The sequence below is a fragment of the Paramisgurnus dabryanus genome, chromosome 6, assembly GCF_030506205.2.
Source record: "Paramisgurnus dabryanus chromosome 6, PD_genome_1.1, whole genome shotgun sequence".
Taxonomy (NCBI): domain Eukaryota; kingdom Metazoa; phylum Chordata; class Actinopteri; order Cypriniformes; family Cobitidae; genus Paramisgurnus; species Paramisgurnus dabryanus.
In genome coordinates this window covers 35,636,412-35,649,279 of record NC_133342.1, presented here as the reverse complement: position 1 = coordinate 35,649,279, position 12,868 = coordinate 35,636,412, and the positions used below count along the sequence as shown (strand labels likewise).

At 38.0% G+C, this 12,868-nt stretch overlaps 1 protein-coding gene across 2 annotated transcripts in view; it reads right to left on the bottom strand.

Moving 5' to 3' along the window:
* tep1 (telomerase-associated protein 1) overlaps positions 1 to 12,868 on the bottom strand; it is a 48,832-nt gene that overhangs the window by 12,279 nt on the left and 23,685 nt on the right. For both annotated transcript variants that reach the window (XM_065276982.2, XM_065276981.2), the window contains exons 20-38: positions 10,602 to 10,723; positions 9,821 to 9,934; positions 9,623 to 9,740; positions 8,691 to 8,876; positions 8,413 to 8,597; positions 8,164 to 8,305; positions 7,915 to 8,091; positions 7,730 to 7,822; positions 7,131 to 7,263; positions 6,170 to 6,329; positions 5,946 to 6,079; positions 5,769 to 5,857; positions 5,561 to 5,675; positions 5,427 to 5,465; positions 4,728 to 4,926; positions 2,080 to 2,200; positions 1,628 to 1,752; positions 1,443 to 1,542; positions 1,203 to 1,358 (exon numbers count right to left, since the gene is read on the bottom strand). In XM_065276982.2, coding sequence (XP_065133054.1) covers positions 1,203 to 1,358; positions 1,443 to 1,542; positions 1,628 to 1,752; positions 2,080 to 2,200; positions 4,728 to 4,926; positions 5,427 to 5,465; positions 5,561 to 5,675; positions 5,769 to 5,857; positions 5,946 to 6,079; positions 6,170 to 6,329; positions 7,131 to 7,263; positions 7,730 to 7,822; positions 7,915 to 8,091; positions 8,164 to 8,305; positions 8,413 to 8,597; positions 8,691 to 8,876; positions 9,623 to 9,740; positions 9,821 to 9,934; positions 10,602 to 10,723 — 2,508 coding nt within the window. The remainder of the gene's footprint in view (positions 1 to 1,202; positions 1,359 to 1,442; positions 1,543 to 1,627; positions 1,753 to 2,079; positions 2,201 to 4,727; positions 4,927 to 5,426; positions 5,466 to 5,560; positions 5,676 to 5,768; positions 5,858 to 5,945; positions 6,080 to 6,169; positions 6,330 to 7,130; positions 7,264 to 7,729; positions 7,823 to 7,914; positions 8,092 to 8,163; positions 8,306 to 8,412; positions 8,598 to 8,690; positions 8,877 to 9,622; positions 9,741 to 9,820; positions 9,935 to 10,601; positions 10,724 to 12,868) is intronic.

The following is a 12,868-nucleotide window of genomic DNA, read 5'->3' as shown; positions in this document are numbered from 1 at the left end:
CTTTGCTTTTTACACCGCGGACCGTTTCAGCTTTTTAAAAAAAGTCACGGAGGGAGGTGCTGCTGAGTTGCTGTTCAAACATAGTGCTGAAAAACCTCCTTTGCGAAATGAATAACGTTTAAAACGGAGGTAAAGGTCAAACATCCATGCATTAGGAAAATTAATAACTGCTTTATTTATAGTATATTTTCTATAGACGTGTAAAACCATATTATGGCGAATTATTTTACTTTCACTGTTTCACGAGTTTGCCTGCCTATTTAGTCTTAATAATTAACGGTAAACGAACTCTTGCTGTTTTTAAAGGCAGCTCGAACATTAGGTCGACTCGAGCCCCAAGTTCAAGAAACAGAAGAAAAAAAACGGAGGAGATAAGGAGGAGAGATATGAATTGCGGAGGCACGGAGACGTTAAGGTTTAGCATATGCTTTTATTGATAATAATTGACACAGCACTAAATGTGGTCCCTTTCAAACCGTTAAAAGTATAGGCTACTCGTTAAAATATTATTACTGCAGTAAAATAGTTTATTTTGATTAAAATTATCCAGCGATCGTGGCACCATAAAGTTTTTTTTTACAGAAGCCTGCAATTACTTTTCATGCGATTATAACGTCTTCACGTATTAACATTATTTGCGAGGTACATTTGCAAATGATTCATAAAGTCATACCTCTGCAATTGTTTAATCGATTGTGTTTTAGAAGTACATATATGCTCAAACTCATATGACAGCATGTTCCCGACGGATACCATTAAATATATTGATCTAATTTCCAGAATCTCACATTTATATTTCTCTAAGAGAGAGAAAGAGAGACTGGGTATAACAAATAAAAAGGTATACAAAAATTGTAACAGTTACCTTCATTCGTTTTTCTTACCTTTTATTTCCTCAAAATAAAAAAGAAACATGGTAGCCTACTGTCAGCAGAGTAGAGAAAAAAATGTCACACAGAAAAATAAATGAAATATGACATCTGTCATTATTTGCAAAATTTTCAAATGGCTATTACAAGAATTCTGACCGCAATACTGTCTTTTATTTAATAAACGCAAATGTTCAGGTTAATTAAAAGGAAACATGAAAATTGCATCTATTGCAGTAAATGTATTTCGGTGGGGGGGGGGGTGTTGTTGACGTGGGGACCCACCCACTTTTCATTTGCTTCCGACGCCCATGTTCAGATTGTCTTCCCTACCGTAGTCTTTTGATTTTCAAGCCAGTGCCAAACACGGACAGCTCCATCCCAGGAACCCACAGCTAAGAGAAGACCCTCAGAGTCAAAGTTCACACAGTTCAGAGGAGAGGGATTCACGAGAGAGGCCACTTCTTTGCTCTTCTGCGCTGACCACACCTGAGTGTGACCACATAAATAATGAATATTGCAATGGATAACAGGTAGAGTTTAGATTTAATACGAGTCTTTCCTTGGTTTTACCTTCACGTTTAAGTCTATTGAGACCGTAACAAAGTGTTTTCTGTCTGGACTGACATCACATCCTGTGATCCTGTTGGAGTGGGCGCTCATGCGAGCGGTTCTTCGGGTGACACAGGGAAGATTTCGTCATTTTAAGTCAAGTTAATTCTGAAGAAAAGTAAATATATATTTTATTCAGTCCTTACCTGCAACCACTCTCAACATCCCAAACTTCCACCTGTCCATCGAAAGACGTTGTTCCCAGAAGCCCTTCATTGAGGAAAATGCATCCGGAAATGCCATCACAACTGCTTAGCAATGACTTCACTTCCTGTTGACAAAAAGAGTGTAAGAAAGTTTGTATATAAAATGCACCAAAAAAACAGATACTAATTTGGTTAAGACCAAGTTCCTTTAGAAAACGCTTGGCATTCTGCAGCCATGTTTGCAATGCCTCAGGTCAGCTATTTTTTGAACAGGGGAAGACTGATCTTATAAATCACTGGTTATGATCAACATAAACCAATTTTAATGGTAATTTTCCACCAACAAATTTAAATGAAAACTGACATTAACTTTAGCATATTTTTTTCTTAAAATTAAATTAAGCTAAAAACAATTTTTTAATTTTTTTTCTCTGATTCATATCACTTGTTACCTGTCCAGTCTCTGTATGAAGAAAGTGAAGTGTTCCCTCTTCAGTACCCACTGCCACAAGAGTTCCTCCCGGACTCATCACCACACAACTGGGCTCAGACTGGAAGGTGGAAACCAGTTCACTGAGAAGAAGAAGACAGGACAAAAAACAACCAGATGAACAACTTGTGCATATCTATACAAAGACCAACTTTAAAATTACAGGTTTAGTTCTCCCCAAAATTACCATTTTATCATAAATCACTTACACCTGTGTTGTTCTTAACCACCAAGTCCTTCGATTGTCTTCAGAAGACATAGACTGTAGTTTTACTTTTACAATCAAGCCCAGGAAAGAATGAAAGACATCGCCAAAAAGCTGCCGATGTGCCATCAATAGTTCAAGAATAATAATAATATTATGAAGTGACGAGAACACTTTTGTGTGCAAAAACAACAAAACAAACGATTTTATTCAACATTTTGTTCTTCTTCTTGGTCCTTGGCGTATGCTGCTGACGTAGTTGCCAATGTATTTTGTTTTTTACCCTTTTTTATTTAAGCCATCATGCAAACATGTAAACAATATTTAAACAGCTTGTATTAAATGCACAAATTACTTGCCAGCTTATTCAGTGTCTGTACGCTGGCAACTACGTCAGCAGGTGACGTCAGCAACATGTGCTGTAGTTTGCTCGTGAACGCACACTGAACAACCAAGGAGAAGAACAAATTGTTGAAAAAAAATTTTTGTTTTCTTTGCGCACAAAAGTGTTCTCGTCGCTTTATAATATTATTATTGAACAATTGATGGCACATAGCCTGGCTAACACCAGACCAGTCTCATTCTCTATGAACCACATGCTCATTTTCTCGTATTTGAGGCGTGGTTTACGAATGCCCAGAGCCGTTTATAGGGCGTTACAAATGTCTATCAAATGCATCTGTTTGTAGCTCTGAGCCAATGTAGAGCGATATGAATTCAAACGTTAACAACTTTAATCAGTATGTGTGCACACAGCTGAAAGCTACGCAACTAAACCGGTAGCTGTATATTGATATTGAAAAGCAACACAACGTATTGGCACTGTGACAACCAGAGTACAGGCATAATGACAATATGATATTATATTAATAAATACCACTTACCATTTATAAGTTAAATGGACTTCGTCAACGACAATGCCTAGGCGGTTGGTCCTATAAAACTCAGTGGTTATCATGTCTTGCCATATCCAAACATCCTTCTTGGATATGAAATTGTTTAATGCTGCTCTTTTTTAAATAAACTTGCAATCAAAACTACTTAGGACACTATCTAAGGCTGAATTGAAAAGTAACTTCGCGTTTGCTCCTGCGTTGGATAAACAAAACTGCTTTGGTGTGTCGCATAGACGTCGTCATCGTCTTGCTGCCCCCTCCCCGTTCTGTGATTGGTTCCCTATTTCAGGGGTAAAGAAGGTCCATAGTTTCCATGCTAGACTTGCAGCGTGAATAAATTTGCGCGCAAGGCAGCATGGGGAAACCCAGGCTAGATGGCACATGGATCTTTTTTGACGATGCCTTTTATTCTTTTCTGGGCTTGATTTTAAAAATTATACTTAAGTCTATGGGACAGACAGAAGCCTCCTGGTTTTCATCAAAAATATCTAAAAATGTGTTCTGAATCGGAGGTGGTTCTAAACTTGGTGGTTTAGAACGACATAAGGTTAAGTGATTTATAATAAAATTTTTACTTTTGGGTGAACTAACCCTTTAAGCCTAAACTAACAATACCTGTCGACAAAAACACATCTTATTCAATTTAAAGCAAACTGAGTTTCAAGATTTGCACACTGTAGCGTGTCCTTTTTGGATGCGTTTTGTCCGTATTGGTTATCAAACAAATTCGTCACACACACAAACCTTGCACACTGTATCTGATGCGTATAAATTTATTGTTTCAAAACAATACACAATTAAGTCTTTGTAATGTAATGTTGTAACTATTACGCTTTCCACTGCTCCAGGGGTGTGTGTGTGTGTGTGTGTGTGCGTGCGTTTACTACACTAGGATGAGTTAAATGCAAGAAGTCACATTTCCAGTGTGGGCTCTACCATACCTGATAATCACAACACTTGATATTCTCTTTGTATTCCTCAATTTGTATGTTATACGATGTGGATCAACTTATCAGACGCTATTCTTGTTTTTACCGTTCGCTTGTACGATGGCTCTGATGTCAAAACACCTCTCAAAATGCTTGCTACAGATGCAAAAAACACAGATAATCTAACCTGATACGATTTTTTTAAGACGGCAGTGTGTAAACATGATTGAAGAAACATGGCATCATATTTATTTTTTGCGAAAATTTCGGACGAGTATTTCAGACCCAATGTGAAAAGATCTTCAGTGTAGCATACTATTAAATTACAATGTTGTGTTTTTGAACACACACAAAAAACAATATTTTGATAAATGATGCTGAGCAAAAAGTTGATGGTACCCATTGATTTCCATAGTAGGAAAAACAAATGCTATGGAAGTCAATGAGTAATGTCAACTGTGTGCTTACCATCATTTATCAAATTCTTCTGTTGTGTTAAACAGAATAAAGAAACAGATTAAGAACGACATGAGGTTGAGTGAACTATTTTTGGGTGAACAATAATGGTCAATATTAGTACCTGACATCTTTTTGTGCTTCTCCTGGGTTGTTCAGCCACTCTACAGCATGCACACCTCCCTTTCTTGTCATGTATTCAGCCCATGAATGAGCAGAGCTGTCCTGCGGTTCATTCAGAGCCGTCTGCACAAACAGAGCAGGCCATTGCGAGAGGATAGGACTGTGACGCTTCAGAAAACTAAGACAGTCTTCAATGTTTTCTGCAATTCAAACACAAAGTTGTTGAAGCTTTAACACAAAAGCCAAAGGAAACATATATACATATATTGCAATGTAATTTTAGTACATATATGTGACTCTGGACAAGGATATTTTTTGAAATCATCGGAAAGTTGAAATAAGCTTTTCACTGATGCATTGTTTGTAAGGATAGAACAATATTTGGCCGAGATTCAACTTTTTGAAAATCTGGAATCCAAATTACTAAAATAAAGTTTTGATATATTTACAGTAGGACGTTTACAAAATATCTTCATGAAACATGATCTTTACTTAATATCCTAATGATTTTGGCATAAAAGAAAAATCAAAAATTTTTACACATACATTGTACCGTTGGCCGTTTATAGCCGCGTGACGTAAGTTTTGTGGTCCAGGTTCACATATCCAAAAACTTCTGATCGACTAGTTATACCAGAAACCAGAATAATTTGACAAACATAAACAAATTATCTCTAAACATTGAGTACACACAAAATACCTGCTGATCCTGGGGATTGAAGCTGATGAACATTGTTGCCTATATTGAGATAAAAATAATACATTTGTGAACCTGTGAAAATCTGTGAAAAAGTGGATGCTTCAGAGATAAAGCGAACCAAAAATATTTCTTACTGAACAAAATATAGGTCTCCAAAAGGTGATGAAGAAGTCCATGCCGAACATTAGCATACAAGAAATAATAACTGGACAGCAGCAAACCCAAAGGCTCCCATTGATGACAGCTCATCTGAGCAAAGATAGAAAACAAACAAATCAAGAACATCTCTTATGAGTTGTATTAATCTCATATAAGACTTAAAACATCAAAAGGGACACTGACCAGGTGAGCAGGTATACAGGACAGAGTATCAGGATCAGAGTGTAGAAATGTGTCCTTCCCATGAGGGTTTGATCGCACCCAGAAGTGAGCTGAGATAAAGGTATACATATAATGTATGTAAACCAAATATAAACAAGCACTATATAACCAAGTTGTCCAGTTATGTTGTTGTTTTACCTGCAATAATCAGATGGGCTCTGGTTTTGTCCATCTCGGTTGAAAGGTAAAGATGTTCAAAAGCAGACCTCACTTCCGGATGGGACAAAGTCAGGACATCATCTGACCCCTGACCATGTGATGGTCCAATTAGGCTGCATTAAAAGATTCAAGAGTTCACAATACCAATTCTTAATATACATTTTATTATATAGTACTAATATTAGTAGTATATTGTGCTGTACCTGTGCAGATTTCGTGCCATTTGAGAAAATGTTGCCATGGGAACACGGAACTCTGGATATTTCGCTATATTTAGAGTTTCATTCCACGACACCTGACCGCCTCTGAAGTTTAAATCATTGCACATGTTCAGTATTGAGTAAAGATCAGTCTCCCGCAGCCCTAAAAGAAACAGATCAGTGTTTCGTGGATCGTTCAATGACTGATACAAAGCAGAAGTATCAGAGACACCAAAGTGCTTAGCTGAAAAAACGCTGGCAAGTGCTCACACTTGGCGTCAGCCTGGCGTTTTCAGCCATGTTGAAACGCTTTGGTGTGCAAGCCCCCTAAAGGTCTTTTAAAGGCCTACTGAAGTTCCTTGGAATGTGCAGCATTATTTGATGCGGTGATGTCAGTTTAACCGAAACAACAAAGTATTGAAAAAACCCTCCCCCTTTTATAAAATAACCAATGCTATGTACACACAAAACGCGGGGCATCGCGTTACTTGCTCTAGATTACTTGCAGGATTCATGTCATGCAAATTTTTCGCTTGAGTTGAAGATGTGTTTGAGGCAAATAGCGCGTGTTTTCGCAACAAATGCGCCACCCGTCTGATCGCGTCTTTGCATTGACTTTCTACTCGCGCAAATCGTTTAACTCATGTTTGGTGTGTATGCCCCACAACAGCTTTTAATTTATGGCACAGTCCAGCAAAAACATACTATAACAAAACGTAGAGGGCGGGATGCTTCAGCATTTAAAGAACATTTGATTGGAAAGGAAATTTGACAAGAAGGTCAAAAGTAGGGTGATGTCATAAAAAAATCATTTTTTTGCACATGTGCCAAACTGTAGGTTTTGAATGCTTATTTCTTCTGTATATTTTGTACCATACCAGTTTATATTTATTCTTAAGCCTAACATATTTATACTAAAAGGAAAAATGGGGGCTTTAAAAGTGTATTGCTGGATATAATGTACCAGTGGAGCTGATGGCCAGTGTAGCTAAAGCCCATCCCAGTCCTGCAGCTCCATATTGACTCTCCATCCTCACCAAAGCCCTTTGAACCAGCTCACACAGCGACTGAGGAAGAGACTGCAGGCTGTCCTTCATCTACAAGACAAATTACATCATAATCATCCACAAAATGACAAAATGGCACTGTAAATCTCTTTAAATGCTTTCTCCTATTCCACTTTAATGTGCAATGAACTATTAGTAAAATATGTATTGGTTTACGTCCTCCAGATGTGCTCTCAACACTCATACTAGTAACAGTAGACACTTACAATGCATTCAAGCTATACATTTTATCACTAGGATGTGAACATATGACCATTGCACTGCTAATGCAATGCTCTACCAATTATATGTAAATGTGTAAATGTTATTGCTCTTTGAGATGCTTTCAAAACATGTTCATACTGTCGAATACTCATATTTTGAAAGACGGCTCAATCCAACATGCCACTTTCTAGTTTAACTAATAAGAATAAAAGACACAAAAATTCAAAAGCTTGGCAATCATAACCATATAACATCTTATTAAAGTCAGTATTTCATTAGTGTGACATTAAACCTTTTCAAAAGAGGCGTAGTTCCTCAGCTCCTCGCAGGCCAGATGGAGGTAGAGCGGACTCACTGAACCTTTCTTCATCAGCAGCGTCTGAAGCTACAGATGCACACCAAATAAATAAATATATTAATCACTAAATAAATGGAAAATTTGATTTGTTTTACTCCATAAACACAAAAATTATTTACCTGGTTATTGAAAGCAGAATCGCTCAGCTTCTTTCCGTACACAACAAGTTGTTTCTGTACAATCTCCTTCCTGTCCGGTAATGACAACTGTCCCAGTGTAAGTGATACAGTATCTTTTCTTTTACAAATGCTCTGGAGGGATGACTCGGATGTCACACTCAGAACCAGACAGACAGCCTGTCAGATAGAGGAGATCATGAGAAGGTTAAATATACATCAGCAAATGTAACTGTGTGTCCTTTCTCTTACTTTGGGGAGGTGTTGCGGGATCCATTCTGAGACCCTCTGACCTCGACCATCTTGAATGCGGTCGGCCCCATCAACAAGCAGCGCCACTGGCTTTCCTTTACTTAGGTCATCTAACTGCACATTGAACTCTGACAGCAACTCTCTGTAATGCAATGACAATTATTAAAAAAATGTACTGTGAAATATTGCAAAATGTTTATCAGGCAGATCTGTGGCATTGACAAAACCCTATGTGTGTCTCACACTTACTTGTAAGGAGTGTTTTGAGCCAACTCTGTCTCATTTTTTCTCATTCTCAGCCACTGGACAAGACATCGAAGAAGCTGCTCAACACTGCACGCTGATTGGCTAGCATCAGTAGAGTAGGATATGACATCACAAAGGGGGCCTTTTTTGTTTTTCCCTGAGGTTTTGAGTGCCTGGGCCAGGGCAGCCTTAAGAGAAAGATGCAGAGATAGATTGCATTAAATGTAACGGTCTTACATTGAATGCTAACACATGTTTATTTATACGATCTATGCATTTACCATGAACACAGTTTTGCCCTCTCCAGGAATTCCCTCAACGAGCAGAATTCCTCCTTTTTGCTGACTTTCCTGAACTTTTTCTATTCCCACAGCAATGTGTTTCGCTCTGCCGTGAAACTGTCTCTGTTGGGCATCCTGGTGTACTTCCTGTTCTTTAATCTCAGATGAGAAATCTTCATCTGTCTCCTACAAAAAATTTAATAAAAAGGTACACATCTAAAATAAAGAACTACATTTACACATTCATCCAAAGTGAATACAATGCATTTAAAGGGGCCATGGCACAATATTTTTTTAAGACGTCAAATAAATCTTTGGTGTCCCCAGAGCACAAATGTGAAGTTTTAGCTCAAAATACCATATTGATAATTTTTTACAACATGTTAAAATTGACACTTTGTTGGTGTGTGCAAAAATGTGTCGTTTTGCGTGTGTCCTTTAAAATGCAAATGAGCGGATGAAGTGCAAACACTGATCACAATGATGGTGGTTTGTTGCAAATGAAGCTCAATTGTGCTGTGAATTATTTTTTATCTCTCTCTTTTTCTCTGCACTAAATGGCAGTGCTGTGATTGGATAGTGCAGATTAATCGGGCGGTATTATTCTAATAAGAGCTCCTTATGACATCATAAATAGGGCCAAATTTCAACAACCTATTTTTGTATGTGCTTGTAGAGAATGGTTTACCAAAACTAAGTTAATGGGTTGATCTTTTTCACATTTTCTAGGTTGACAGAAGCACTGGGGACCCAATTATAGCACTTAAATATGGAAAAAGTCTAATTTTCATGCCATGACCCCTTTAAAGTATACACCTTTTATCAATATGTGAGTTTTTCCTGGGATTTGAACCTTTGACCTATGCTGTATAAATGCAGTTGTCTACGAACTGAGAACACCTAAGAACAATGAAAAGTCAAAAGAATGTAACCTCTATAAACTGCTTTTGTAGGGCCTCCCAGATATCCTCCAGCGCCGCCTTCCCAAAGTCCTCCAGACCTTTCACATAGGGCATTCCGTCCACCACGCCACCCCACTCACAGGGATAACTAAAAGAAGATCAAGCATTAATAACAATCTCATTCATCAATGCGTACAAATTCATAAAACACCAACATACAGAACTCACTTTTCTGTAACTTTGAATTCATTGTCTCTGATCCATGTTTTCAGGCTGTTCATTTTAGCTTCAGCTTCTTGGGATTCAGCTACAAAGTCTGTCTTCCACGCTACTGGCACTGACCTAAAGATAAAACACACAGCATGTATTCAACACAATCCGCTGTGCCACATAATCATCAATTTAATCTAACCCATTAACTTTAAATCTATGAAGTCAGTTGGGCGCAGCAGAGGGTTTATTAAAGCTTTAAAGAGTAACTAAACCCCTGGTCAGAGCCTGACTCCACCCACTGCAATATTTGAAAAATGCAAGAAAAGTGGGCAGATCCCAACGGAGATAGAGGGGACGAACTAGCCTCGTACCAAGTGTGTGGGCAGATCGTAACAAGGGCGTGGTGAGCTTGAACCTGCTTACGTCACGAGTTATTTCTTGGACCCAACATCCAATAGGAAAATTCAACTGCAGTAGCCACTGTTCAACCTGAAGAGGGCAGCACTCAGACGTTTTTACACCATATATTGAAGTATTGAAACACTTTATATCCAAATGTCAAAAAACTTACTAAAATCAATGAACAGCACTAATAAAGCATCATTCTTACAGATCATTAACTAAAAAAAGTTGGTTTAGGGTTTAGTTACTCTTTAAAGTCAAAACTAAGCTTCCCAGGTTCACAGTGACAAAGCACTCACACAAGGCCACAAGGCCTGTTGGGAAGAGTTATACTGTATATTGTACTGCACATCATCCTTACTGAAAAGTCAACAAACAACGGATGAATAAGTACCTTGTGACATGGGGTGATCTGAAGTAGAAGAACATGCGGCTCTGGGCAGAGTCTGGATACAGAGCTTCAAACTGTCGAATCTCCATTTCAGTGATGGATAACCCATCTGGGGCTGAGCCAAGCTGACAAAGCACAACATTAAAATAAGTACATGAAACCACAGCAAAACAATCAAATATCTACTGTAGCAACTGAAATAATGCACTTCATCTACAGTCATTTAAAGCATGCTTAAAACAAATTAATAAAAGCTAAGTCTGGCGAAAAGAGGAAAAATCAACCCTGACATTCAGGTTATTAAGATAAATAGAAGAAAAGCTCTTAAAGTCTCTTAACCAGCTTTAAGAAACTGTTAACCCTTTCCATTGCATCTCTTAACTTAATTTCTTTGAATCATTCAGTTGACTCTTTGAATGACTAATTCTTTGTTTTGCAGAATGGCTGCAAGATATACCGACATTACCAACATACCTGTATCGGAATGGTTCCTGACTCTTATGCAAATAGCAATGGTATGCAATAACTGAATGACTTTAATACTTCAGTTATGTATAGTCAATGTTTTAGGTCAATGTAGGTAGCAGAGACTGGAAAGAGAGAGCGTGACGGTTTCTTTAAAAAAAAAAAAAGAATGTTAATAATGTATTCTGGTTATATCATTTTCAGTACTTTATGGCCTGAGCACCGATGTGTTGAGAAGCATTATTGTTTTTCCAAGGATTTATTTGTATTCTTTATTTTAAGGTTTTGGGGGATTTGGGTCCTTAACAAGCTCAAAAAACAAGAAAATTGGCACACATCAGAGTCGTCGGCCAATAGGCCTGCGCAAAAGCTTGCCCTCACATTTTTTTCTCAGTTGCTTAAAAACATAATAATGGCAAATGCTTCATTACACTGTATTCAGCACATGAGCTATCATACACTCTAAAATTGCTGTGTTGGGTTTTACTCATAATGGGTAAATATTAAACAGAACACACTGCTGGGTAATAATTGACCCAATGCTGGGTCGTTTTAACCCAACTACTGGGTTAATATACCCCATGATTGCATAACAACAACCCAACATTGGGGCATTTTTAACCCAGCATGTGTTCTGTCCAATATTGACCCATTATGGGTGAAACCATTTTTAGAGTTTAAAGGTGCTCTAAGCGAATTGAAGCGTTTTAGACCATAAAACATTTTTTGTTACATACCGGAAACATCTCCTCACTATCTGCTTGCTGCCTGTCTCCTGATCAAACTGTAAAAAAACGCGATCTCTGTAGACAGCCCAGGCTTCACAAACGGCCATATCAACAAATGGCCAAACCTAGCCAGCACAAAACAAAACAAAGTATTCCAGCCAATAAACGACAAGAAGGATTTGGGGGTGGGGGTTGGGCGCGTTCATGAAAGCACGGAAGGGAGGGGGAGGGGGAGGAGTTAGCTACGCTCTGTCTGTTTGAAAACAGTTCAAACATCAACAGGAAGTGACGTCGCACATTATTCGCTTAGAGCGCCTTTAATATGTGAGCACTATTTATGACATGTCTTTGTTTTTGAGAAAATTATGTTTAAGCGTGGCTACTAAAAGAGCAAAAAAGTCAAGTCACTGAAATAAGGTCACAAAATCTATACCAAACATGTTGTCACAAGACTTTTGAGAACTGGATCTTAAAGTTCTTGAGTTTTTTCTTCAAAATGAGGTGAAAATCATCGTGCCTCATTCACATAAAACAATATATTGATTTAAAAGGTCAAAGACACTTATTGCTTAGTTAGTAAGGCCATATGCGAGGAGGAGTGAATGCTCCTGAATAATCTGTGATTAACACCTGAGAAAACAAAAGACCTGAATAATGAACCGCATAATGAGCCTTCCAGTTATGTATGTGAAGGGTGCTACACGAAAGAATATGAGGGCAAATAAAAAAAACATTTTGAGAACACAGTCATCTATACTTATATCTATATATAACTGTATAACCTAATATGTTTTATTTGAATATTTTGTTCTAATGTCAGAAGTATACCACAGTGTTTCCGCTATATACATTCAACCGTGGCGGCCCGCCACTCCTAAAACATCCCCGCCACGCCTGCGGTTGTGGATAGAAGGGATACAGCAAACGAAATCTCGTTGGATGAGCACTGTTTTATCCTAATACTTTAAACAAACCCAACTCTAAACACAAAATTTCACACGATTGTAGGATGTATTTGTATCTAATTTAGCCAGAACCGCTGTTTTCATCCTAAAAATCCTACCTCCAAATCTAGTC